Source organism: Bos indicus x Bos taurus, chromosome 3 (genome assembly GCF_003369695.1).
Source record: "Bos indicus x Bos taurus breed Angus x Brahman F1 hybrid chromosome 3, Bos_hybrid_MaternalHap_v2.0, whole genome shotgun sequence".
In the NCBI taxonomy this organism is placed as follows: domain Eukaryota; kingdom Metazoa; phylum Chordata; class Mammalia; order Artiodactyla; family Bovidae; genus Bos; species Bos indicus x Bos taurus.
In genome coordinates, this window is record NC_040078.1 from 23,695,405 (window position 1) to 23,721,243 (window position 25,839).

The following is a 25,839-nucleotide window of genomic DNA, read 5'->3' on the forward strand; positions in this document are numbered from 1 at the left end:
ACCGCTGGGCATCTCCCCCGAGGACTGTGAATTGCTGGCTTTCTGCTCACTCCTCCGAAAATGCAGCGGCTGTTGACTCCAGTGAGGCAGGTGTTGCAAGTTAAGAGAGTGATGCAAGAAGCTTCCCTCCTGCCTGCCCGCCTTCTCCCAGCAGCCCACCCCAGGTGAGCCTCACTGGTCCCCAGGACTGCACGGGTTACTCTTGGAGAAGCGGTGAGGAACCAGTAAAAGAGAGGCATGAGGGCTCATTAGAATCCCAGTCAAAAGTTGACAAGTCTTGGGCACAGCCTTAGATAAACAAGTTAACCTCTCAAGGTCTCAGTTACGTCATTTCTAAACAGACAACCCAGGTCTGTTTACAGAATTTCAGGATATCAAACCTCTGCCCCTGCTGATGTCAGCAACACGTTTTACTCCCCTAGAGGCACAAAGCAGTAGAAATATCAGTGCCAGGGCCCACGGCATCCTCCTCTCTGGCACTGTTTTCACCTTTCACCCAAGCCCTGCTGAGACCTTCAGGATGCTGTTTCAACTGCAGTGTTAGTAAAACCAGCTGCTGCAAGTCACTGCAGCCAGATTCAGAATGGACTGAGGATAAGAAGGTGTTTCTCCGCTCTCTGATTTAAGGAAAGGGGAACATGAGTGTAAAAGATCAGAGTTTGCCTGTGTGTGTGCAGTGAGCTTGTGCCCAGGAGCACACACACACTCCTTTCCTTGGTAAACATTCTCCCAGTTTGGCCCAAGTACTCGCAGTCTCCCAGCATTGATGTCACACAGCAACCACTAGCACCCTAGGGTGCCTAAAGTATCCACTGTACTTTAGGACTAGCCTTTTCTTACCTCCCATCCCTACATCAAGTTCCTTGGATAGATTTGTAATATTTATTTACTCATTTATTTATTGCCGCACTGCGTCTTTTTCTTGTTGACTGCACTGGGTCTTCATTGCTGGGTGTGGGCTTTCTCTAGTTGTGGTGAGCGGAGTCTACTCTAGTTTCGGTGAGTGGGCTTTTCATTGTGGTGCTTCTTTTCTGGTGGAGCATGGGCTCTACGTACACAGGCTTCAGTATTTGCAGCACAAAGCTCAGTAGTTGTGGCACACGGGCTTATTTGCTCCATGGCATGCGGAATCCTCCTGGACCACATGTGTCCCCTGAATTGGGAGGCAGATTCTTAACCACCGGACCACCAGGGAAGTTGCCGTGTGTGCATGCTAAGTAGCTTCAGTCATGTCTGGCTGTTTGTGACCCTATGAACTAAAGCACACCAGGCTCCTCCGTCCATGGGATTTTCCAGGCAAGAAAACTGCAGTAGGTTGCCAAGCCCTCCTCCGGGGGATCTTCCCAACCCAGGGATCGAACCCGTGTCTCTTACATCTCTTGCATTGGCAGGTGGGCTCTTTACCACTAGTTCCACATGGAAAGCCCTCCATGAATGTTTAGAAAAACACCTTTGGTCCAGGGTCTTCCCTCGCTGGGTACTAAGGGAACCTGGGTGTGTGGATGTGTCTGGTAGGAGGTGACACTCCCTAGACTTTTTATTTTCTTCATGACTCCCCGCCTTCCTCCATGCTCTCCTCCACCCCCTGCATACAGGCCAAACGTCCCAGAATTTAACCTGGTTTTGCATTTGTGAGGAAGGGATTGACGTATATTTGCTTGTTTCAATAAGCAATCATTGGCTGCCCTCCAGGAGACAGACCTCAGTCCTCACCAGCCTGCCCCAGTTCTGACCTGCTGGGTTCAAACACTTGGAATCAGGGTTCACATTTCCCTTTTAGTGTACGCATGGTTCAACCCATTTTCCATGGCCTGATGGGTATTAAGAGTGCTCCTTATGGCTCTCCTTTTCTCTGTGTGTCTGTTCCCTCTAACCCAACCTGCATCGGCTCTAAATCTACCAGAAGGACTGCTCCATAACCCGGAGGGCTTCACCACCTTTAAAATTAAGGGAGAACTGTGCCCTCCACTTCATGGCTCCCCACCTGCTTATCTCATGTGTTATCCCCCTGCTCCCCTTCACTCTCTGCTCCAGGTATCCTCACCTGGTCAATCACCCCCTGCTATGGCACTGCCTCTGTAGCCCCCCTGCCAATTCTTCATCAGCAGAAACTCGACTCACGCATCAAGGTTGACTTCAGATCTAGTCCCTTCCTTGAAACCATTCCTGATCCTCCCACACACAGATCTCTGCTTCCTTTGAACTCCTGTGGGTTTTTCTGTGACCTTTAGCACATTCTGACTCTCAGCTGGGTTACATAGTATGTATGTGCTTATCTCATTCCTCCCACTGGTTGAGGAGGCTCCCAAGAACCTTGACCTTCTTTCTTCCCATTCCCTCCACCCCCACAGCCCTCCATGGCACAGTGTCTAGCATGTAATAACTAATTTTGAGACACAAAAGAAGCGAGAGGGAATAAAGAAAAAGAAGTTTGGTGCATGTTCTTGAACCAAGCAACACCAGAACAAAACCAGTTTTAGACTAAACAAAGCTATTGTTTGCTTTCTAATTATTTATTTAAAAAAAATTTTATTGGCGTATAGTTGTTATGCTGTGTTAGTTTTTGTTGTACAGCAAAGTGAATTGGCTATACACATACATGTATACTCTCTTTTTTGGATTTCCTTCCCATTTAGATCACCATAGAGTATTGAGTGGAGTTTCCCATGGTATACAGTAGGCTCTCATTAGTTATCTATTTTATATATAGTTTCAACGGTGTCAATCCCAATCTCCCAACTCATCCCATGCCTCTTTTCCTCCTTGGTATCCATATATTGTTCTCTATGTTTGTGTCTTTATAGTATTCTTTTTTATTGGACTGTAATTGCTTTACAATGTTGAGTAAGTTTCTGCTGTACAATGAAGTGAATCAGCTATATGTATACATATATATCCTCCCTCTTGAGCCTCTTTCTCACCCCGCTCCATCCCACCCCTCTAGGTCATCACAGAGTGCAGAGCTGAGCTCCCTGTGCTAAACAGCACATTCCCACTAGCTAGCTATTATACATATGGTAGTGTATGTGTCGATCCTAATCTCCCAGTTCGTCTCAACCTTCCTTCCCCTGACCCTCTGCTGTGTCCACAAGCCCATTCTCTATAAATATTCAGTTCAGTTCAGTTGAGTCACTCAGTCGTGTCCGACTCTGCAACCCCATGAACTGCAGCACGCCAGGCCTCCCTGTCTGTCACCAACTCCCGGAGCCTACCCAGCTCATGTCCATTGAGTCGGTGATGCCATCCAGCCATCTCATCCTGTCATCCCCTTCTCCTCCTGCCCTCAATCTTTCCCAGCATCAGGGTCTTTACTCAGCAGCTAAAAGGAATGAAATAAGGTCATTGTAGAGACGTGGATGGACCTGTAGTCTGTTATACAGAGTGAATTAAATCAGAAAGAGAACAACAAATATTGTATATTAATGCATATATATATGTATTATCATTTACAGAAAGTACATGATTAGATGCATACTCTTAACTCCTGTACTCTTATGTTTCTGGAAACATCTACATCTTTTCTTCAAGGCTCTGGAATCTATTTCCAAGTAATAATCTCCTACAAAGACAGTTACAAAAGTTACCAAGAGACTTATTCTTGGAAACTTTCCTTGATACTTGAGATTTCTCACTGGGGAGAGGAATGGAGTGAGCTTAGAGAAGACATAGAGAGAATGAGGATGAGGGGAAATCCAGTCAAGCACAGGACTGAGATCTGGCTAGCTATTAGTTCCTAGTACTGGGAGCTCCTCCACAAACATTTGAGAGTATAGACTCCACTTATTTGAGTGGCACCAAATAAATAGGGCAGAGAACTAAACTTCGATCTTCCCTTGTCTGATAGGAATAAGCATTTATCACTTAGACTCACTATCTTGTGATCACATGATCCACTTTTTGCCTCCCAGCAGTCCTTCAAAATGACCTGTGTTACAGAAAAACTGGCGTTAAGAGAAGCCCTGAGTCCTAAGGATGATGGATGGATACATTCCATCTGAACTACAATTTCTGTGGCATAGAGCTAAACTGATGAGCCTGCAGAGCCGTCGTATCACTTCCACCATCAGGAATTCTGTAGCCAGATGCAAGTCAAAGGAATCTGGCGGCACTCAGGACTGAAAGGACAGAATATTTCTTAAAAAAAAAAAAAAGATTCATGCATTTATTGGCGGCACTGGGTCTTCATTGCTGCTCTCAGGCTTTCTTTAGTTGCGGTGAGTGGGGTCTATTCTTCTCTGCAGTGAGCAAGGTTCTGATTGCGGTGGCTTCTCTTGTTGCGGAGCACAAGCTCCAGGCACTGGAGCTTCAATAGTCGCAGCCTGTGGGCTCAGTAACTTCCATTCCTGGGCTCTAGAGCACAAGCTCAGTAGTTAGGCACTGGCTTAGTTGCTGGGCAGCAGGAAGGATACTCCCAGAGCAAGGACCGAACCCATGTTCCCTGCATTGGCAAGTGGATTCTTATCCACTGAGCCACAAGGGAAGACCCAGGGCAGAATATTTCTAACACATGAGAGACTAAGAAGTTACCCTGGGCATAACACTTCACCAATGTTTGCCTTGCTTTCAACATCTGGAAAATTAAGAATATTTCTAAAGTAACCAGCTTTCAGGTACTTTTATATGAAACAATGGAAGATGTGCTTGGTGTGTTCTTTACTGCTAGCTAGAAAGAGAAATTGCAGATCTCCAGGCGGATTAGGAATCCAGATTGAAAAGGGGTGGCGGGTCCAGGAAAGAAAGTTTATCTCTTCCCTCCTTACTGACCCTTTCTCCACTTTTTCTCTGTTTCCATTTAGAATTGCCCTTGGAACTTCCCTGGGGGTTCAGTGGTTAAGACTCTGCTTTCCAAGGCAGAGGGTGTGAGTTTGATTCCTGGTCGGGGCATTAAGGTCCCACATGCCACAGGGTATAGGCAAAAATTAAAAAGAAAAAACAGAATTTGCCTGTCAGCCTTCTATATTCCCACAGCCTTTGCTTGTTCCACATGTATTTAGCCATAAAAATACCAAAGGGACAGTTACCAAGGATAAAAGGGTAAATTAAACAGAAAAATACAACAATTCTAAATTTGTATTCATCTGCTAAAAATAGAACAATCCTAAATTTGTATGTATCTCATATCTTCAAAATATATTTTTAAAAATGAATGAAATGATTGCTGTATTGTCTTTTAAGGAAACTAGCTAGAGACCATTCACGGAATTTTGATTGTTTTCTCTGTTACAGTTTTTCTACAGTTCCGGCTGTCCCCTTGGCCAAAACAGATACTTGGCCAAAGGATGTGGGTATTCTTGCCATGGAGGTCTACTTTCCAGCCCAATATGTGGACCAAACAGAGCTGGAGAAGTTTAACAAAGTGGAGGCAGGGAGGTACACCGTGGGCTTGGGCCAGACCCAGATGGGCTTCTGCTCAGTCCAGGAGGATGTCAACTCCCTGTGCCTGACGGTGGTGCAACAGCTGATGGAGCGCACGCAGCTCCCCTGGGACTCTGTGGGCCGCCTGGAAGTGGGCACTGAGACCATCATCGATAAGTCCAAGGCTGTCAAAACAGTGCTTATGGAGCTCTTCCAGGATTCAGGCAACACTGACATTGAGGGCATAGATACCACCAATGCCTGCTACGGTGGCACTGCCTCCCTCTTCAATGCTGCCAACTGGATGGAATCCAGCTCCTGGGATGGTATGTACTGCCAGAGGCCTTATGTAAGAAGCGAGCTGGGGTAGATGCTGAAGCCTCAGTTTTGCTTTTCTGTTCCCCGGGTAGGTTCATCCACCAAAGAAAGGATACATCACACACACAGCTGTTGTGATCATCCAACAACCACAGTGACATCAACCCCTCAGACTTGGATGGTTTCTTACAGTTACTCAGGGAGCATGTTCACATAGCTATTCACTGAGTCTTCATCACACCCTAGAAAGTGGATATCATACCTGTTTTATGGATAAAAAAAATGGAGAATCTAATAATTTACATGTTGTGTGTGGCGGGAACAAGAAACCAAACCAAATTCAGTGTATTTCCCACTTCAGTGTTCCTGTTTCTTTAAGGTTTCTCTTAAGTCTCTAAGAGACAAAGAGATTGGTGATGTTAAAAGATTTAAACAAGTGTAGGTGTTAAGGAGAAAGCACCCTGGTAAAAATAGACCCAAAGAATCACAGGATAGACTATGACACAGGGTATTTCTACCCTCTCTCCCTCACCTGGTTCCTAGGAGAATTAGAAACCTAGCTTTATCAGTAACTAATGACAAGTCCCTTAACCTCTGCGAGACTCGAAGTTTTTATTTGCCTACCTGCTTTCCAGGGCTGATAGGATTAAACATGGTATTAATGGAGATGTGAAAAAACAGTTTCTGGACAGACAAGGCCCTCCATTTACTAAGTTGGAAACTAGAACTTAAAACTTTAGAAACCATAATAAGCATTAATTTAAAAATTAATTATGAAATCTTGATGTTGGTGGGGACCTTAGAGATTATCTAATCCAGTACTCCACATAGAGGCCAAGAAGAGTTTAAGGATTTTTCTCTGTCCGTGCAGCAAGGCAGTACAATTCCACACACCCATTTAGTGTTTTTCCGATTGCCCTGCATGGCCTCACCATTAATAGTTCCATTGATTTGCGATGTTCCAGACTCTACATCCTCAAATCTGTCCTTATAGTGCTCTTGCTTGGTATTTGTATTATTACTTCTCCAGCAACCCCACTACCAACACCACCAATCTGTCAAACCAAGCATTAGGTTAGAGAATACAAATTAAAGGGACACTCACCAGCCTTTAGTGAAGAATCAGAGCCTATATTTGGGGGCATTATCAGCTTTAAGCATGTCATTTCAAATGAATAGATTCTGCTGAATGGTTGTGTATTCCACAGGAGAGAGCTGCAAATGCATCCTTCTTTAATCTGTTATCTTCTTGGGAAAAATATTAAACAAACATTATGAAGTGAATTGTTAGTCTGTACTTTCACAAAAAGCATATTTAAGTTTGAGCCTAATGGCAACCTCCAAGACCAGACAAGGCCAGTGTAGATGTGATTTCTGCTTCTGAAATGGCCAACCATCCACCTGGGACCTTTCAAAGGAAGCAGGTGGTTCTGGAGTGCACCAAGAAGTTTTGAACCACTCCAAAGAGACAGCAGGGTATGAGGGAAGGAAAGAGTGGTACTGGCTTGAACTGCCTGAGAGACCTCATTTTTCCTTGCCTTTTATTATGAAGGTAAATGAAACCTACAGCATATATGTATATATGTGTGTGTGTACATAGATAGACAAAAGGGTTCAAAGTAAAGAAAAAATTTATTTTGCTACCCCATTACCAATTTCCAGAATTTAATCCTCATAGTTTCCATGGATTCTTTCAGGAATTTTCTATGTATGTACCTGTAAGCCTGTACTTATCTATTCATTTTTTAACATTGCACACATTATTCCTCATCTTTACTATGTCTTAGAGGTTATTCTATAGATATCTCTAGATACATATAAGGTCTACCTCATTCTTTTAAAAGACATTATAAATTCTATTGATGGGTACACCAAACCTTAGTCCCATATAGATGGATATTTAAATTGTTGTATATTTTTTGCAATTATTATAAAAAGTGTTAGTATTTAAGACAGTAGCTTTGCATGCTCATAACTATATGTTGTAAGAATAGATTCCTAGATGTGGAATTGCAGGATCGTTTAATTAAAAAGTTTGATAGAATGTGCCAAATTGCTCTTCAAAAAGTACTACTATATTGTTGGAATGTACTAACTTCAAACTTTCTAATCTTTGTCAGCTTAATAAGTAAAGTATAGTATCACTGATTTTCCTTTTATTATAAGAGAATTTTGACATTTTTATGATGTTTATTGGCCATTTTCCTATTATTTACCTTTCTGATGAGACATTTATCTATGAAGGAAAATAATTTTTTGTTGGCTGTATTATAAATACATCACCAGTTTGTCTTTTGTATTTCTGATAGAAGGTTTTCATTTTTAGATAATCAAATTCACTGGTCTCTTCCTTAATGGCTTGTATTAATAAATACTCTTCTAGAGTTTCCAAATTTTATATAACATATAAATTTTGTTTATATATATTATGTTTATTTATTATATATTTATCTTATACTTTTATGTATTATTTTTATATTCATATATATAAAATTGGGGAGAAAAAATACTGTTTTGTTGGCGTGGTTAAACAGTCTTAACAGAAAATTCTTGGGTTTCAGCAAATTTGGGTTGGAATTCTGACTAAATCCTTATCCCATCATCTATTAGCTGTGTGACTTTAGGCGAGTGACTTAAGTTCTCTGGGCCCCAATTCCTTTGTCTATAAAGAGGAGATACCTGTTTCTGACAGGTTAGGAAGAATACTAAAAGTACTGCCGTGTCTTTTCCACATACCCACGTTTAGGAGCAAGCAGTACTAAATGAAGAAGTAACAACTAATACTCAAGACAACAATTATTTATTGAATAATCATCTGCCCATTATAGAAGTAGTTTCATTGATCATCTACATTAATGTGGTTGCTGCTGCTGCTGCTAAGTCGCTTCAGTCGTGTCCGACTCTGTGCGACCCCACAGAGGGCAGCCCACCAGGCTTCCCCGTCCCTGGGATTCTCCAGGCAAGAACACTGGAGTGGGTTGCCATTTCCTTCTCCAATGCATGAAAGTGAAAAGTGAAAGTGAAGTCGCTCAATCGTGTCCGACTCTTCACGACTCCATGGACTGCAGCCTACCAGGCTCCTCTGTCCATGGGATTTTCCAGGCAAGAGTACTGGAGTGGGGTGCCATTGCCTTCTGAACATTAATTCTTCTCACAAAGAAAGTGGTACTCGATTTTTCAAAGCACCTTGTTTAGGATCCAGTCAGAACTGAGTTTGAATACAAAATTCCATATTCACTAAATGGGTGACCTTAGACAAATTACCTAAATTCTCTGGAAGGCAATGTCGTCCTCTACAAATGTGGACATTACCTGACTCAATGGATTGTTTAAAGGATTGTTTGAAGATAACTGGTGTCTAGGATTTCAAATATTAGTTTCCTTCCCATCCTTTGGCCTTCTGTGATTTGGAAAGAATTTCCACTATAGCACTACAAAGAGTACAAACCTAAAAAGTGCTGATTTATGAATTTTTTGTTGAATAAATGAGGAATTTTTACAGCTTGAGTCAGAGAACACTGAGTTTTGACATTGCATTTCCAATGCAATGTCATTTACACTTCACTAGAGTGTAAGTTTCACGTGGGTAGGAATTTTTATTTTGGTTCAGTGATGTATTGCCAGGACCTAAAATTGTGCCTGGCATAGAGGAGACTTTCACTCTATTGGAGATTTGGCAGTAATAATAATTATTTCTTTTCTCTTTACAGGTCGCTATGCACTGGTGGTCTGTGGGGACATCGCAGTCTACCCCAGTGGTAACGCTCGCCCCACAGGTGGGGCTGGAGCTGTGGCAATGCTGGTTGGGCCTGAGGCCCCTCTGGTCCTCGAGAGAGGTTCGTAGTACACTGTACAGTAAGCACGGTACCCGGGGACTGCATGGCATGGCCAAATGCTTAGCTCTTAATTCCAACTGGAATATTCAGGGCTGAAGTATGGACTTGAGGATGAAACTGCTTGCCTTCAAAAGACTAGACTGGGGAGCAGAGGGCAGGGAGAAAGGGAAGAGAAGGATCAGCAAGGTGGCTTCATCTATACCATCACACATCAGGATAATGGTGTTTGGATTGAATGGCATTTGTGCTGCTGACAAGGACCCTTTGGGAGCTAAACTGACCACTGAAAATAAAAGAAAATAGTTGGATATAAAGTAAGAGCTTTCCTTTGAGACTTTTGGAGTCTGTTCCAGATTTCTTTAAGCCCATATAGGTGTGGAAATAGAAATATACATCTCACTTATAAAAAGACATTCATCTAATTAACTCCCTTTGAACACCTGAGGGATAATCAGTAGGCCTTGGGCTTAGGGCATGAGATAGATAAAGACCAGGGGGTTGCTTGTACAGGGATTTCCCACCCTCTCTGCTCAATGTGGGCTGCACTGTGCAGTTTCTGAATCCCTCTGTGTGCCTCACCAGGGCTTAGAGGAACCCACATGGAGAATGTGTACGACTTCTACAAACCAGATGTGACTTCAGAGTACCCACTGGTGGATGGGAAGCTCTCCATCCAGTGCTACTTACGGGCCCTGGACAAATGCTATGCATTCTACCGTCAAAAGATCGAGAAACAGTGGAAGCAAGGTATGGGGCTCAGAGGGCCGAAGTCACGGACACTACTTACATGAGGCTGAGAGTGTGTCCTAAACTCTTAAGACAAGGACTCTTTTCTCCTTTGCAAATGATCTCAAGAGAATTATTTCATATCTTCTACTTACATGCTTTCCTGGGTCTAGGCTGAAGTCCCTTTGGAAGTCATCCAAAGTCAAATATGAAATTGCCTTTAACTTGAACTGAGTGAAAGAAAGTAAACAACCCTAAGCCATAGCTGAAGCTTGTAGGTGTCAGCCACCCAGGAAGGTAGTGTGTGAGTCAGAGTGACCATGTCTTGTGGATGCTAGGATTCATTTCTGTTGAAGTCAGGAGTGATTTGACTCAGTTTATAGTTTGCCACCTTTTAAAGTCTGATTGATGTTGAAAATTCTTACCTATATTTTCAATATACTTAAGTGTTATCAGTAAATCTCTTTCTCTGCATGGTAGCTTTGCAAGTTAATTTTATTTTCACCTTTAGTTTCTGAAGTTTCCTGCTAAAAAATATGTGCCGATTTCATAATCAGATAAGAAACAAATCTTATTTTAAAAATACCGAGAAACTTACCTACCTTAAAAAATAAATAAATACAAAGGGTTCTTACCTATTTGGCTATGCCTAGCTGGGTCTGAAAAAGGCAGGTTTCAGCGTGGGAAAAGGCATGTGCTGAAGCATCAGAGCACGGATGCTCTAGGGGTGGCCTAAAGCATCTTGGCCCTTTCCACTGCGCTGGGTGGGATGCAGTTTGCCCCCATGAGAAAGGAGTCAACTTAGACCTCTCAGCCTCTGCCCACCCACTGTAAAATTTCTACTGGCTAATTGGTAGTTCAGACGGTAAAGAGTCCACCTGCGATGCAGGAGACTTAACCCGTGGGTCAGGAAGATTCCCTGGAAAAGGAAATGGCAACCCACTCCAGTATTCTGTCCTGGGAAGTCCCATGGACAGCTGAGCCTGGCAGGCTACAGTCCATGGGGTCCCAAAGAGTTGGACATGACTTAGCAATTAAACCACTACAATTGCTCTGGCACCCTCTGAACTCATGACATTTTAATTTTACCCCTCATTCTCGTATGGAATTTGATCAACGCTGCTTTGAATCTCAGCACCAAATTGTTAACTTCCTAAGGGCAGAGAGCACACTGCTTTTCCCTTTGGAGTGAAAGAAGGTCTGGAGTGTAGAGACAGAGACACTGGAACCTAAAGCCAAAATCAGCTGTTTTCAAGCTGAGTGACCTCGAACATGTAACTTAGCTTCGTATTTTGGAGACCCTGTTTTCTCCTCTGGAAAATAGAGAAAATAATACAATATGAGGTTGATTTGAGGAATTATCTGTCACAGAAGTTGGCAATGGCAGAAAGGAAGAAAACATTTATTTCTTTTCCTATTTTATGAGTAGTGTGCATGCAAAGTCACTTCAGTCCTGTCCAAATCTTTGCAACCCTGTGGACTGTAGCCTGCCAGGCTCCTCTGTCCATGGGGATTCTCCAGGCAAGAATACTGGAGTGGGTTGCTGAGCCCTCCTCCAGGGGATCTTCCCGACCCAGGGATTGAACCCACATCTCTTACATCTCCATGTTAGCAGGCAGGTTCTTTACCACTAGCACCACCTGGGAAAGTGCTTAGTAAAATGCTTGTAAAATGAACAAACTGTGTGTTCACTGAAGGTAGGAGCTCGTTCTCTGGGAGGCCTTAGCACACACGGCATCCTTGCTTTCATACTTCTTCTTCCAGCTGGCATCGATCGGCCTTTCACTCTCGATGATGTGCAGTATATGATTTTTCACACGCCTTTCTGCAAGTTAGTCCAGAAATCCCTGGCCCGCCTGATGTTCAATGACTTCCTGTTGGCCAGTGGTGACACACAGACTGGCATCTACAAGGGCTTGGAGGCCTTCAGGTGAGTCCTCTTCAGGAGGAGCCTAGAGGCTCATGAGGGGTGAGAACGAAGGGGCTTCCTCATGCCTTGAACCTGGACGACTAGTCACTCCTGTGAGGTAAAAACAACAATCCTCTAACATAGTAGAAATGACATCAAGTCCTCGTGTGGGTTACTGGGTTATTGTCTACATAAGGACCTCACCTTGTATCTCAGAGAGCAGAGGGACCCTGCTGGCACTTGTCAATCAGGTGACTAAAAAGTTTCAGAGAATAAGAAAAAGGGAAAGGGAGTGTGCCTAAATCATTTGGGCAATAAACATGTTGTGAATATCAACTGTGTGTCAGGCATCATATGAAACTCTAGGGACATAAAAGTGGGTGTGACTCCATGCTCCCTGCCTAGAGGATATCACAGTCTGTACAGAAACACCTAGAAGCAAATAATCACAGTGCAGGATGGCAACTTGGGGAAGGCCTGGTCTCATTCTCACTTGCCATTGCCTTAAAGAATGTCTAACTTGTTGCCTCCACCCCCTCATCTATGAAAAAGGGATAGTCCAGCATACTCCCCCTCCTTGGATGTCAATAAAGCAGGGAGAATGCTGTTTATTGATGCAATACTCCAAGGCATTTAGAAAAAAAGAAACCAACACAAACAGATCTCACTGGGAAGGGAATCTTTCCCTTTCTTCTTGGTATCTTCTCATTTCAAGTTTTGGAGTATTCTACCAACATCTGTCCCCATTTCTAACTACTACTGCTAACCCTGCTATTAACTAACCAAAACAGCAAAGTTAGTACAAACACTACTTCTAAGACTTGCCCCATGGAAAAAATTTTAACATATACCAAAAATAATAGGCTAATATTTTTAATATATGAAAGTTTCATCAGTAATAAGATAAACCCACTAAATAGAAGATATAGACAAGAAATTTCCTCAGGGAAGAAATGCACATATGCATATTTTTAAATGTGCATGCCCATTAGTAATGCATATAAACAATGTTTTCTTTATGTGCATGCTTAGTCATTCAGTGTGTCTGACTCTTTGCAACACCATGGACTATGGCCCATCAGGCACCTCTGTCTCTGGGGATTCTCCAGGCAAGAATACTGGAGTGGGTCGCCATTTCTTTCTCCAGGGGATCTTTCCAACCCAGGGATTGAACCTGGGTCTCCTGCATTTCAGGCAGATTCTTTACCAACTGAACTAGGATGGAAGCCCAATGTTTTCTTTACATAGCCTTTAAAAAATTTGAATACCCAGACCTAAGGCTATGAGAAAATGAGCAATAGTGGATGGATTTGGGGGAGTAATAGGGAAACACGAATCAAAAGCCTTAAAGATGTTTATAACTTTGGCTCAGTAATTTCACCATTTAAAAGAACATGTAGTTATTTCTCAAAAAAAAAAAAAAAAAAAAACCTACCATGTGACCCAGAAATTTCACTCCTGGGTATACATTTGGAAAAAAAAATTTTTAAAAGATACCTGCACTCTGATGTTCAGATTAGTATTATTGACAATTGCCAAGATGTGGAAGCAACCCGTGTCCATCAATAGATGAACGATTGAAGATGTGGTTTAGATATACAGTGGATCACTACTCCATCAGCTAGATATCGGGCTTTCCTGGTGGTTCAGCAGTAAAGAATCTGCCTGAAATGCAGGAGACACCAGAGATGCAGGTTCCATCCCTGGGTCAGAAGATCCCCTGGAGGAGGGCATGGCAACCCATTCCAGTGTTCTTGCCTGGAGAATCCCCATGGACAGAGGAGCCTGGCGGGCTACAGTCCATGGGGTCACAAAGAGTCAGACACAACTGAGTGCCTGAGCACAGACAGATATCAGTAGTACACTCCAATAGATATACAATGATATAAAATAGGCTACAAGGATGTATTGTTCAACATGGGGAATATAGCCAACATTTTGTAATAACTGTAAATGGACAATAACTTTTTAAAATTGTATAAAAAAGTTTTTAATGGAGAAAAAATGTTTGTTTCATGAAAAAAAAAAAAAACATGTAGCTATTCACTGCTTCAGCTAATGAGGATAGAAATGGGGAGTTTGGTTAAAGAGGGGTACATCCTATCACGGTCTATTCTGCAGTCTTTAAAAATAATGCTAAAGGAGATGATTTCATGATATAAAGAAAATTAGTTAAGAAAGCATGCTAAACAGAATGGATAGCATGGTTTTATTTTTCAACAGACTATAAAAGTTGGAATGGATTCCATAAGAAAACTATGACTGATGCTTTCTCTCTGAGCAGCAAGACTATTAGTGACGCTTCCTCTATATTTTCTGTATTTCCGAATATTCTATAATAAAAACATGTGTTCCAAAGTCTTCTCTCCAGTAGCAGTTATACTTTCTGCTTGCTGCCTTCTTCCTTCATGTGGCTTCTCACATGGCCTGTTTCTTTGGCTGCCTCACAGGGGATTAAAGCTGGAAGACACCTACACCAATAAGGATGTAGATAAAGCATTTCTAAAAGCCTCTCTGAACATGTTCAATAAGAAAACCAAGAACTCCCTCTACCTCTCCACGTACAACGGGAATATGTACACCTCATCCCTATATGGATGCCTGGCCTCACTTCTGGCCCAGTGAGTACTGCATCTGTCCCTACCTCCTCTTAAATCTGGCCTCTGGTCTGAAGGGTCAACCAAGTTTCATTCCTTTACTCGTACAGAATTTTTTCAAAAAGAAAAAGAAGGAAGGAAGGAAAATGAAAGAAATGTATTTCAAAGGTGTATGTGTAGGTAGATCGACCATCAGTATTAAACAGTGGTTCTCTGGTGGCTCAGATGGTAAAGAATCTGCCTGCAATGCAGGAGACCCAGGTGTGATCTTTGGGGAGGGAAGAATCCTCTGGAGAAGGGGATGTCTACTCACTCCAGTATCTTTGCCTGGAGAACTCCACGGACAGAACAGCCTGGGAGGCTAGAGTTCTTGGGTTTGCAATACATCGGACACGACTAACACTTTTTCCAAACTGAAATGCATGTGTCATGCCAGCAGGCGTGCAAGATCTATTTGGATATATCAAGAAAATAGGAGAATTTTTATGCATATTTTTATTTCATCCATTTAAAATGTCTGTACTCAGTAAAGCATTGTGATTAAGAGAGTCTAGTTTTCGAACCCACAATTTATGTTCAAATCTCTTTACCACTTACTAACTTTGACCTTGGAAAAATGACTATTATGGTCCTCATTTTTCCCAACTATAAAATTTGTGTAATAACAATACCTACCATCTAAAATTTTGATGAATGTTAAATGTCAAAAGCAATTAAAACAGTAAAAGCTCAGCAGGTGCCCCAGTGTTAGTTTTTATTTTTATAGATATTCAATTTTGTGGAGTTTATAAGGAAATACTTATAATATAGTACATGTATATAACATAAGAAAAAATATATACATGTATGATTGGACTTGTTCAGATTATTACTAACAAGGAGATAATTTAAAAATTTACAACTGCTGAAGCATTGCCAGTCAACATGGGAGCCTTGAGGTGAATCCAGTGGTCTGACCCCTACTTGGAGGTAACTTCAAAGTTCACTGAATTCGTCTTGTCTTCACAGGTAGGGAAAAGTTCCTTTTATATTCCAGAAATTCTGTTGTGCTCACTGTGACTTCAGTATCTTGGATTTTAGCTGTTCTCCTCTTGGCGAGTTTTCTTCCTTTTGGGCCCACTCCTAGGATCTTCCAAAACTCCCTCTTTGTGCAGAGTGCCCAGAGCCCATTTCTAGTTGCAAGGGGCTGACTAGATCGGTGGTTTGTTTGCAGAGCAGAATATAACGCTGATGTGTTTTTCTGGGCTTTGATCTCTCTCCCTGCAGTCACTCTGCCCAAGACTTGGCTGGCTCCAGGATCGGTGCCTTCTCTTATGGCTCTGGTTTGGCAGCAAGTTTCTTTTCTTTCCGGGTGTCCCAGGATGCTTCTCCGGGTGAGTCCAGTCTTTTGTTCAGGCACTTCTGGCCAGTTTCATCTGGTAAAAGAAACCATTTTCTGCTTCACCACTACTAAAGCTCCCATCTTGACAGAATTATGTTGTGACCAAGAACAAAGGAAAGCCCTAAAGGGATTTAAGCAATGGAATAAGTTTGTCTATTTTATGTATTCAAAGAACTTCCCTGGCTACTGATTAGAGACTAGATTGTTGAGGAACAAAGGTGAATATGGGGAAACCAGTTAGTTTGTTTCAACAAATAGTCTAGGCAAGAGGTAGTCATGATTTGATTACAACTGGTTAAAGAGAAGTTGATGGGTTTGAGATATCCAGTAAACATGTGCTGATTATTTTATGATGGATGTAATCAAGGGCGTACATCAAAATACTAAATGGGATACACCTTGACTAAATGAAGGTCTGCCTTAGTTTTGCTAATGCTGTGTTTGATGATCTTGATCATTTCTTGACATTCTAAGCCATACACTGAGCACTTTTCCTTGGAGCATCAGCTCCCACGGAGCTGACTCTATACTGGACTCGTGATTGGTAGCAGTGATGACAATGATGTAAGTTTACGGGTCTTGCTTTTGCTTCCCAGGCTCCCCGCTGGAGAAGCTGGTATCCAGTACATCAGACCTGCAGAAACGTCTTGCCTCCCGGAAGCGTGTGTCTCCTGAGGAGTTCACAGAAATAATGAACCAAAGAGAACAATACTACCACAAGAGTAAGAAAAAAAAGGTGGAAAGAGAGGAGGAAAAGGCAATTTTTCTCAGCTTCTATGCCAGTAGCTGAGTGTCAGGAATTCATCAGAAGTCTAGAATATAGCACGTGAGAGTGATGATTTCTATGATATATGATTGGGGAAAAGGGTTGTTTGGTGCATAGGGGGACAGACTGAGTGGGGAAGCAGAAGGCAGAGTTGGGAAGAGGTAGGAGGCAGCATGTGGCTTCCCAGTACAAAATACAGATAGCCACCCAAAACAGGATACATACTGGACAATGAAGTCCCAGGGAAGCCAGGTGTATGGGCTTTGAAAATATTGATGGTATCTAAGCAATAGTTGAAAATGCCCAGACTTTGGAGCCAGAAATCCAAGTCTAAACTGACCTGTGACACTTGCCCTCTATTTTTGAGAAAATTATTGAACTTTTCTGAGTTGCTTCCTTTCTAAAATCATACACTTTGCAGGATTGCCAGAGATTAATGAATGAATTAATTAATGATGTTATTGGCAAATACTACCATTTCCTTCCAATTGCCCCCTTTCCTTACCAAATATAAAACAAAATACTGCCCCTAAAAAGCAACAAAGGAAAAGTAAACCAAAGCTAAATTTAAGACTGGAGAAACCAAATGGTGATTTTAAAACCAGGGTAACCATATTTTTTCAAGCAAAACTTGGGACCCATGATTTGCACTGAAAAGAAGACTGAAGTTATGGAACTGAGAATGTTCCAAAAAAAAACCCCATAAACTTAGTAATTAGTCAGTTTTTATCTGGAACCGGGGACATGTTAGACCAAAGAAGAAGACAATTAAAATAAAAATAAGGCCTCTGAAATGAATGTTAATGGACAAAGCTTTGAAATACTACAGAGAATCAGAATTGGAAAACTCAGGGCTAGGAACGAAGTGTCTATTAGAAAACAGGATGCTCTGGGGTGCCCCTCAAGCTCGGTGCCTTTGGTAGAAGGACATGATGACGATTTCAATGGAAGAAGGGCCTGTTTACTGTAGGAAAGCGGCATATCCTATAATAAAGTTTCTAGTCAACAAGTCTTAGGTACTAGCCACAGGACAGCTGCTTCTGGTTCTTCTGCTAGCCCAGAGTTCTGCTGGGTGTAGACAAGGCGACCTCACCACCCCTTATAGCACAACCAGAAGAGTGCCACATGAAGCTCTAGTTACCATTTTTCTCTTCCTCAGCCCCATAGAGCCCTTTGTGAATACTGCCTCCCTTCTGGTTCCACAGTGAATTTCTCACCACCTGGTGATAAGAACAGCCTTTTCCCAGGCACTTGGTACCTGGAGCGAGTGGATGAGCTGTATCGCCGGAAGTATGCCCGGCGTCCCGTCTAAAGGTGGTGAGTGAAGTTTTCGAGTGTTAGTGGTTTAAAGTTTTTCTTCAACAAATACAATTCTTTCTTTTTCACTCTTCTGTATTTTTATTGGGAGTGTAATTGCTTTACAATGTTGTGCTCGTTTCTGCTGTATAACAAAGTGAATCAGCTCTATCAATACATATATCCCCTCCCTCTTAGACCTCCCTCCCACCTGCCACCCCGATTCCACCCATCTAGGTCATCACAGAGCATCTAGCTGAGTCCCCTGTGTTATATAACAGATGGAATTCTGAGAGCATAAAAGCCAGAGAGTTTTAAAAAAATATATTCACAACCTAAATGTTGAGAGTTATGTTTTATTTGGTGGGAATTTGTAAGACTTCAAGTCCGGGAGTCAGCATCTCAAGTAACTGAGAGAGCTGCTGGGAGGCAATGAGGGGTGGGGCACCAGGTTATATAGAAATTTTTTAACGAAAGGTAGGTAGTCTGAACTTCAAAAGATTATTGCTAATTGAAGGAAACCAGATATCCCAAGTTAAGGAACTTGGCACTTTTCCGACTTTTCTGGCTTTTCAGCATATGGGAAGATGCAAGAGTATGGACTCACTGAAATCATTCCTTTGATATACACCTCAGCTATCTAGGGCTAGATATCACAAGATTTCCCAAGTTTCCTCAGGGCTCACATTAGAGGGCTGCAGTCTCTGACACTGTGACATCCTTTGTTTACTCATATGACAGGCAACATTCCATTTATCAGTAGCTTTCAAAATGACCAGAGGTGGGGACTTTGCACCATGATGACCAAATACAACTCTCGGGGCTCTTTGCCTACAAAAGGCAAACGCTGGGGGAGGAGCATGTCCTTAAATCTTGAATCTGAAAAAAGAGTCAACTTGTTTATCTGATCTCCTCCTGATATGAAGGTTGGCAGAATTAGAAGCTTGATAGAAACAAAATTAGCATCTGTAAAGGGAAGCGGGCAGTGAACCTGAAACTGCGGAACTCAGTACTCCAAAGGGGCAGTTCAGTTCAGCTCAGTTCAGTCGCTCAGTCGTGTCCTGCTCTTTGCGACCCCATGAATCGCAGCACGCCAGGCCTCCCTGTCCATCACCAACTCCCGGAGTTCACTCAGACTCACGTCCATCGAGTCAGTGATGCCATCCAGCCATCTCATCCTCTGTCGTCCCCTTTTCCTCCTGCCCCCAATCCCTCCCAGCATCAGAGTCTTTTCCAATGAGTCAACTCTTAGCATGAGGTGGCCAAAGTACTGGAGTTTCAGCTTTAGCATCATTCCTTCCAAGGAACACCCAGGGCTGATCTCCTTTAGAATGGAATGGTTGGATCTCCATGCAGTCCAAGGGACTCTCAAGAGTCTTCTCCAACACCACAGTTCAAAAGCATCAATTCTTTGGCGCTCAGCTTTCTTCACAGTCCAACTCTTGCATCCATACATGACTACTGGAAAAACCATAGCCTTGACTAAACGGACCTTTGTTGGCAAAGTAATGTCCCAAAGGAGCAAGTCAGTAACAAAGGTGAATAGCATCAGAGAAGGCACACACCAGTGTGTTGGAGACAGGTTCATAAGGTAACAGATGCTGGGGATTCTGGAAGAGCCAGCTGGAGAGAGCCTTAGGCTAAAGGGCTGTGAGCAATCCCTCCTTCGTGCGATTTCTTCTGGGGGGAAGCAGTGAGATTTGGGGGAAAGTGGGGAGGGGTGTGAGGAGAGAGGAGTTTGATGGAGGAGAATTGAGTCAGGAAGAGAACTAAAAGAATTCTTTATGGTACATTTTAAAGGAAAATCAGAGTGGGAATTAGAATCCTGTAGTTCACCTACCCAGGAATCTGCCTTCAGTTTATCTTCCAAACTGGTAAGATAAACAGAATGGAAGAGCAAGAAGCAATTTCTTTTGTGCAAAATGTTTTTCTGGTTTTTAAAATTTTCCCCCTACTTTGGGATATGAAGGGGGAAGACTAAAAAGGCTTGCCAAGGTCAGGGTAGGGAGCAGGGAAAGAGAAGGAAGTCCCAAGTAAATGAGATACCCAGATAAAAAAGGGAACTGCAGATAAGGCGTGTCCTCTGTTCATTCCCAACCACTGCCAGCATTCCGGCCTCTGTGGGGCAGTTCAAGTGTGGCCTAAGATGTTACGGGCGAAGCAGGGTGGGCAAAGGGGCCGACAGGCCAGGCAGCAGGCTCCACAAGCAGACTCTTCAGACTTTGGCCCTAGCTGGGAGTCAACTGTTTGCCTCTCTGTTGTATGTTTGTACTATGATTCTTAAGGGCAAGTCAGTGGCAAAGAGGGAGTCATTAACTATATCAAGCTAGTTCAGTCAACAAAAACAGAGAGAGAGGGGAGAAAGAGAGAGACAATTGGGAGTTTTCAAGGGAGACTTTCCAAATCAGGTTCCCTCTGTCTCCTGGTCCACAAGGTTGTGAAAGCTGCTCAGTCGTGTCTGACTCTTTGCGACCCCATGGATTGTACAGTCCATGGAATTGTCCAGGCCAGAATACTGGAGCGGGTAGCCTTTCCCTTTTCCAGGGGATCTTCCCAACCCAGGTCTCCTGCATTGCAGGAAGATTCTTTACCAGCTGAGCCACAAGGGAAGCCCAAGAATACTGGAGTGGGTAGCCTATCCCTTCTCCAGTGGATCTTCCCAACCCAGGGATCGAACCGGGGTCTCCTGCATTGCAGGCGGATTCTTTACCAACTGAGTGGTCAGGGAAGCCCGGCCCACAGGCAGCATTGCATCTATGAAGAGAAAAGCTGGGGCTCATCCTCGTCTCACAGGAACAATGAGCCTACACCATGAGATGTTAGCTGAAACACAGATTTTATGTCAGCATGATGCTCTGTGGAGCTCTGGCTCTGCACTGCCCAGTCTGCTCTCCCTTCACAGACAGGACATGTCGTGGGGACCCTGCCCATCTTGCAACCTTGGCTCCTGGGGCATTGGGCTCAGGGCACTCAGGTATCTAGGTTTGTTGCTAGAGGGTGTTGACTTAAAAAATAGCTACAACCTAAAAGTTGAGTGTTACATTTTTTTCCGTGGGAATTTGGGGGACTTCAAGTGAAGGAGACAGCATCTCAAGTAAAGCTGAGGGAACCACTCTTTGGAGGTGAGAGAAGAGCCAGATTATGTAGATGTGTTTTAAAACAAAGGGCAACAGCCGGAACATCAAGAGATTATTGTTAAAAGAAACTAGATACCCCAAGTTAAGGAATTTAGCACTTTTCTATGCATTGTTGTTGTTGCTGTTCAGCTGCTCAGTAGTGTCCTACTTTTTTGCAACCCATGGACTGCAGTATGCCAGGCATCCCTGTCTTTCACCATCTCCCAGAGCTTGCTCAAATTCATGTCCATTGTGTCGGTGATGCCATCCAACCATCTCATCCTCTGTTGTCCCCTTCTCCTCCTGCCTTCAGTCTTTCCCAGAATCAGGGTCTTTTCTAATGAGTCAGCTCTTTGCATCGGGTGGCCAAAGTATTGGAGCTTCAGCATCAGTCCTTCCAATGAATATTCAGGACTGATTTCCTTTAGGATTGACTGGTTTGATCTCCTTGCTGTCCAAGGGACTCTCAGGAGTCCTCTCCAACACCACAGTTCAAAAGCATCAATCCTTTGGCGCTCAGCCTTCTTTATGGTCCAACGCTCATATCCACATGTGACTACTGGAAAAAACCATAGCTTTGATGATACTGACCTTTGTTAGCAAAGTAATGTCTCTACTTTTTAATATGCTGTGTAGGTTGGTCATAGCTTTTCTTCCAAGGAGCAAGCGACTTTTAATTTCATGGCTGCAGTCACCATCTGCAGTGATTTTGCAACCCAAGAAAATAAAGTCGCTTATTGTTTCCATTGTTTCCACATCTATTTACCATGAAGTGATGGGACCAGATGCCATAATCTTCGTTTTTTGAATGTCAAATTTTAAGCCAACTTTTTCACTCTCCTCTTTCACTTCCATCAAGAAGCTCATTAGTTCCTCTTCACTTTCTGCCATAAGGGTGGTGTCATCTGCATATCTGAGGTTCCTGATATTTCTCCCTGCAATCTTGATTCCAGCTTGTGCTTCATCCAGCCCAGTATTTTGCATGATGTACTCAACATATAAGTTAAATAAGCAGGGTGACAATATACAGCCTTGATGTACTCCTTTCCCTATTTGGAACCAGTCTGTTGTTCCATGTCCCATTCTAACTGTGGCTTCTTGACCTGCATACAGGTTTCTCAGGAGTCAGGTAAAGTGGTCTGGTATTCCCATCTCTAAGAATTTTCCACAGTTTGTTGTGATCCACACAGTAAAAGGCTTTAGTGTAGTCAATGAAGCAGAAGTAGATGTTTTTCTGGAATTCTCTTGCTTTTCTATGATCCAACGGATGTTGGCAATTTGATCTCTGGTTCCTCTGCCTTTTCTAAATTCAGCTTCAACATCTGCAAGTTCTTGGTTCTCATACTGTTGAAGCCTTGCTTGGAGAATTTTGAGCATTACTTTGCTAGCATGTGAGATGAGTGCAATTGTGCAGTAGTTTGAGGATTCTTTGGCATTGCCTTTCTTTGGGATCAGGATGAAACTGACCCTTTTCAGTCCTGTGGCCACTGCTGTTTTCCAAATTTGCTGGCATATTGAGTGCCTCAATTTCACAGCATCATCTTTCAGGATTTGAAATAGCTCAACTGGAACTCCATCACCTCCACTAGCTTTGTTTGTAGTGATGCTTCCTAAGGCCCATTTGACTTCGGACTCCAGGATATCTGGCTCTAGGTGAGTGATCACACCATTGTGGTTATCTGAGTCATTAAGATCTTTTTTATATAGTTCTGTGTATTCTTGCCACCCTTTCTTAATATCTTCTGCTTGTTAGGTCCATACCATTTCTGTCCTTTATTGTGCCCATCTTTGCATGAAATGTTCCCTTGGTATCTCTAATTATTTTGGAGAGATCTCTGGTCTTTCCCATTCTATTGTTTCTGTGTATGGGAAGATGTAAAAGTCCGGGCTTACTGAGATCACTGCTTTCATATGCATCTCAGATATCTGGGGCCTGTATCCTGTGTTTTCACATCCTGAGTGCCTCAGGGCTCCCTGTAGGCTTCCTCTGGTGTCTGCCAGGCATTCTTCTCCTTCTTGAGTGCCCTGGAAGGCTGGAGTCGCTGATGACTGTGACATCCTTGCTTATTGATGTGGGAGGAAATACTCCATTCCACAAGGGGCAGTGGAACACCCAGACCTAGGGATGCAGTTTAGGAGAGCCCGCCTTGGGCAAGGAGCAGATGTGGGGATGGGATTGCCCAGGGTGAGACTCGTGGTTGATGTCCTTCTTCTGTTTCTTTAAACTTTACAGATACGTGGAGAGTTTCCTGGGAAAAGTGCTACAGAACGTCTGCCCTCTTTCAACTGTATAAAGCCCCCACTCTTAGCTGGTAAATAGATTGCACCGGACACAGCAGCCTTGTAAACACTGGCCCCATAGAGTGAGGGGCCATCCTGAATGGGTCCTTCTGCCTTTCCCTGCTGCAATCACTGTCATGGGCTTGCAGAGCCCTTTCTGAAGAGGTGGCGGGACAGAGGAGAGACTCAGCCTTGAATCACAGACCGAAAGTGTGGCGGGTCCATTGTCTCCTTCAAGATCCAGATAACTCGCCTCTCGTTTGTTATAGCTTTGTCATTATTGTTATTACTACATTTCCATGCTGGTATGTCTTTGTTTCTTAGGGTTTTCTGTGAATTTCTAAATTCCATGTTTGGTACTAAGTGAAAATAACAATTAAAAAGCAAAGAAGCAGAGAATGCCTCCTGTGTTTCTTGGAAACTAGGACTCAAACAGTGCAGCAGCTGTCATGACTCCAGACTCTGAGGCCCCACTCTCCACACGCACCCCCACAGCAGCGAGCTTGCTGAGCACTCACCTCACACCCTCCCTCTCGCCCTTTCAATTCCACTTGCTGAGAGGTGCAGGCTGAAACACAACCTCCACTCCCAGCTTCCTTACCTAATCTAAAGACACCTTACCAGGGACTTCCCTGGTAATCCAGCAGCCAAAAAACTCCATGCTCTCAATATAGGGGGCCCGGGCTCAATCCCTGGTCAGGGAACTAGATCCCACCTGCTGCAACTGAGAGTTACCAGGCCATGCTGCAACAGAGACGGAAAATCCCTCTGCCCCTACTGAGACCCAGCACAGCCAAATAAATAAAGGCACCTCACAGAGCCAGCAGACAAGAAGACAAGGGCCAAAGTTGACTTTAGGAGCTGAAGATCAAAGTCCCTTGGTCTCATGCCTTGACAGTGTTTTCTGCACAAATAAACACAGGTCAGAGGTTAATAGGTTATATTTTTGGCTCCTCCAGCCAAGAAAAAAAAAAAAATTTCAATACCTAGCAGGAAATTTTTCCATTAAAGGATCTTTTGTCTCCCTTGAGTTGGGACACTGCTTCATCTAGAATCTTTTTGTAAAATAGCAATGGCTTGGGACTGAGGGGATGGAACTGAGAAGGGGAATGGGAGGCATCAAGTTATTTCCTTGTAAAGAGTCTCCTCCACCATCCCAGTGAGAAAGGGGCACTGTGGAGGAGAGAAGACGGTTTCTGGGGCTGGGGGGTGGGGTGTGGAAGGCTGGGGATGGGAGGGAAGCTGTAGGGTTCACGGGACACTGAGCACATGGGAAGGAGTTGCTCCTCCCACGCCCCTCTACCCCTTGGACTTCTCTGCCTGTTGTTCTTTTCACAGTAGGTGCCAGAAAATCCAAGATAAACCCCAGCGTGATCACTATGCCTTCATCAGCTGACTCCCTTCCCAGTCCCTCTCCAGGTGCTCCCTGAACTCCTGCCCTATTACACAAGCTGCAGTTGCCACCCACAAACCCCCCTTGGCTACCAACCCCCACCCCTGCCCCAAACCTTTGCCTGCTCCTCAACAAGCTGTTTGGGGGCCCTCGGTCTAGTTGGCACCCCAGGCAGGACAGTGTACACCTTTGCTAAGATCCCTGCAGTAGTGTCTGTAGTCATGAGAGAAAAGCCCATATTCCCCTGAGTTCTCAAATATATATATATATATATATATGTTGGGGCATAGATGATAAACAGTGTTGCGTTAGTGTCAGGGGTACAACGAAGTGATTCGGTTATACATACACATGTATCTTTTCTTTTCCAAATTCTTTTCCCATTTAGGTTATTACAGAATATTCAGCAGAGTTGCCTGTGCTATACAGTGGTTAGTCCTCTGTTGGTTATCTATTTTAAACACAGTAGTGTTTCACCTTCAGGTCAGCTACTCTCATGCAGATAAAGAACTTCCCTATGTGGGCAAAAAAGTCACCCAGGACAACCTAGAGCAGGAAAGAGGATGGAGTGATGACTAGAGAAGGGTATTGTGGCCTGTTTCATACATCTCAATCAAGAATACCTACATATCGTATTAAAACAGATGTGGAGGACTTCCTTGGTGGCCAGCCCAGTGGTTAAGAGTCCGCCTGCCAATGCAGGGGACTCGGGTTCAATCCTTGGTCCGGGAGAATCCTACATGCCACGGGGCAGCTAAGCCCATGCACCGCAGCTCCTGAAGGCCACACGCCCAAGAGGCTGTGATCCACAAGAAAAGTCACAAGGAGAAGCCCACGCTTGGACCCCACTTGCTGCAACTAGAGAA

General features: G+C 43.5%; 1 protein-coding gene across 1 annotated transcript; it reads left to right on the plus strand.

Annotated features, from left to right (window-relative positions):
- On the plus strand, window positions 1-23,976 carry HMGCS2 (3-hydroxy-3-methylglutaryl-CoA synthase 2). The gene is made up of 10 exons (XM_027535592.1): window positions 1-164; window positions 5,227-5,681; window positions 9,384-9,509; window positions 10,092-10,256; window positions 12,000-12,165; window positions 14,595-14,765; window positions 16,008-16,114; window positions 16,719-16,844; window positions 18,094-18,205; window positions 23,534-23,976. Exons 1-9 carry the CDS (start codon window positions 61-63, stop codon window positions 18,198-18,200), a joined length of 1,527 nt encoding a protein of 508 aa, XP_027391393.1. The 5' UTR covers window positions 1-60; the 3' UTR covers window positions 18,201-18,205; window positions 23,534-23,976.
- Window positions 23,977-25,839: the final 1,863 nt, after the last annotated feature.

What these genes read in the sequence shown, in the direction of transcription:
- HMGCS2 (XM_027535592.1), top strand. Translation starts at nt 61, where the DNA reads ATGCAGCGGCTGTTGACTCCAGTGAGGCAGGTGTTGCAAGTTAAGAGA. An exon ending in CGAGAAACAGTGGAAGCAAG is followed by an intron (nt 10,257 to 11,999) that starts GTATGGGGCTCA and finishes TTCTTCTTCCAG; the next exon opens with CTGGCATCGATCGGCCTTTC. An exon ending in CTGGCCTCACTTCTGGCCCA is followed by an intron (nt 14,766 to 16,007) that starts GTGAGTACTGCA and finishes CTCTCCCTGCAG; the next exon opens with TCACTCTGCCCAAGACTTGG.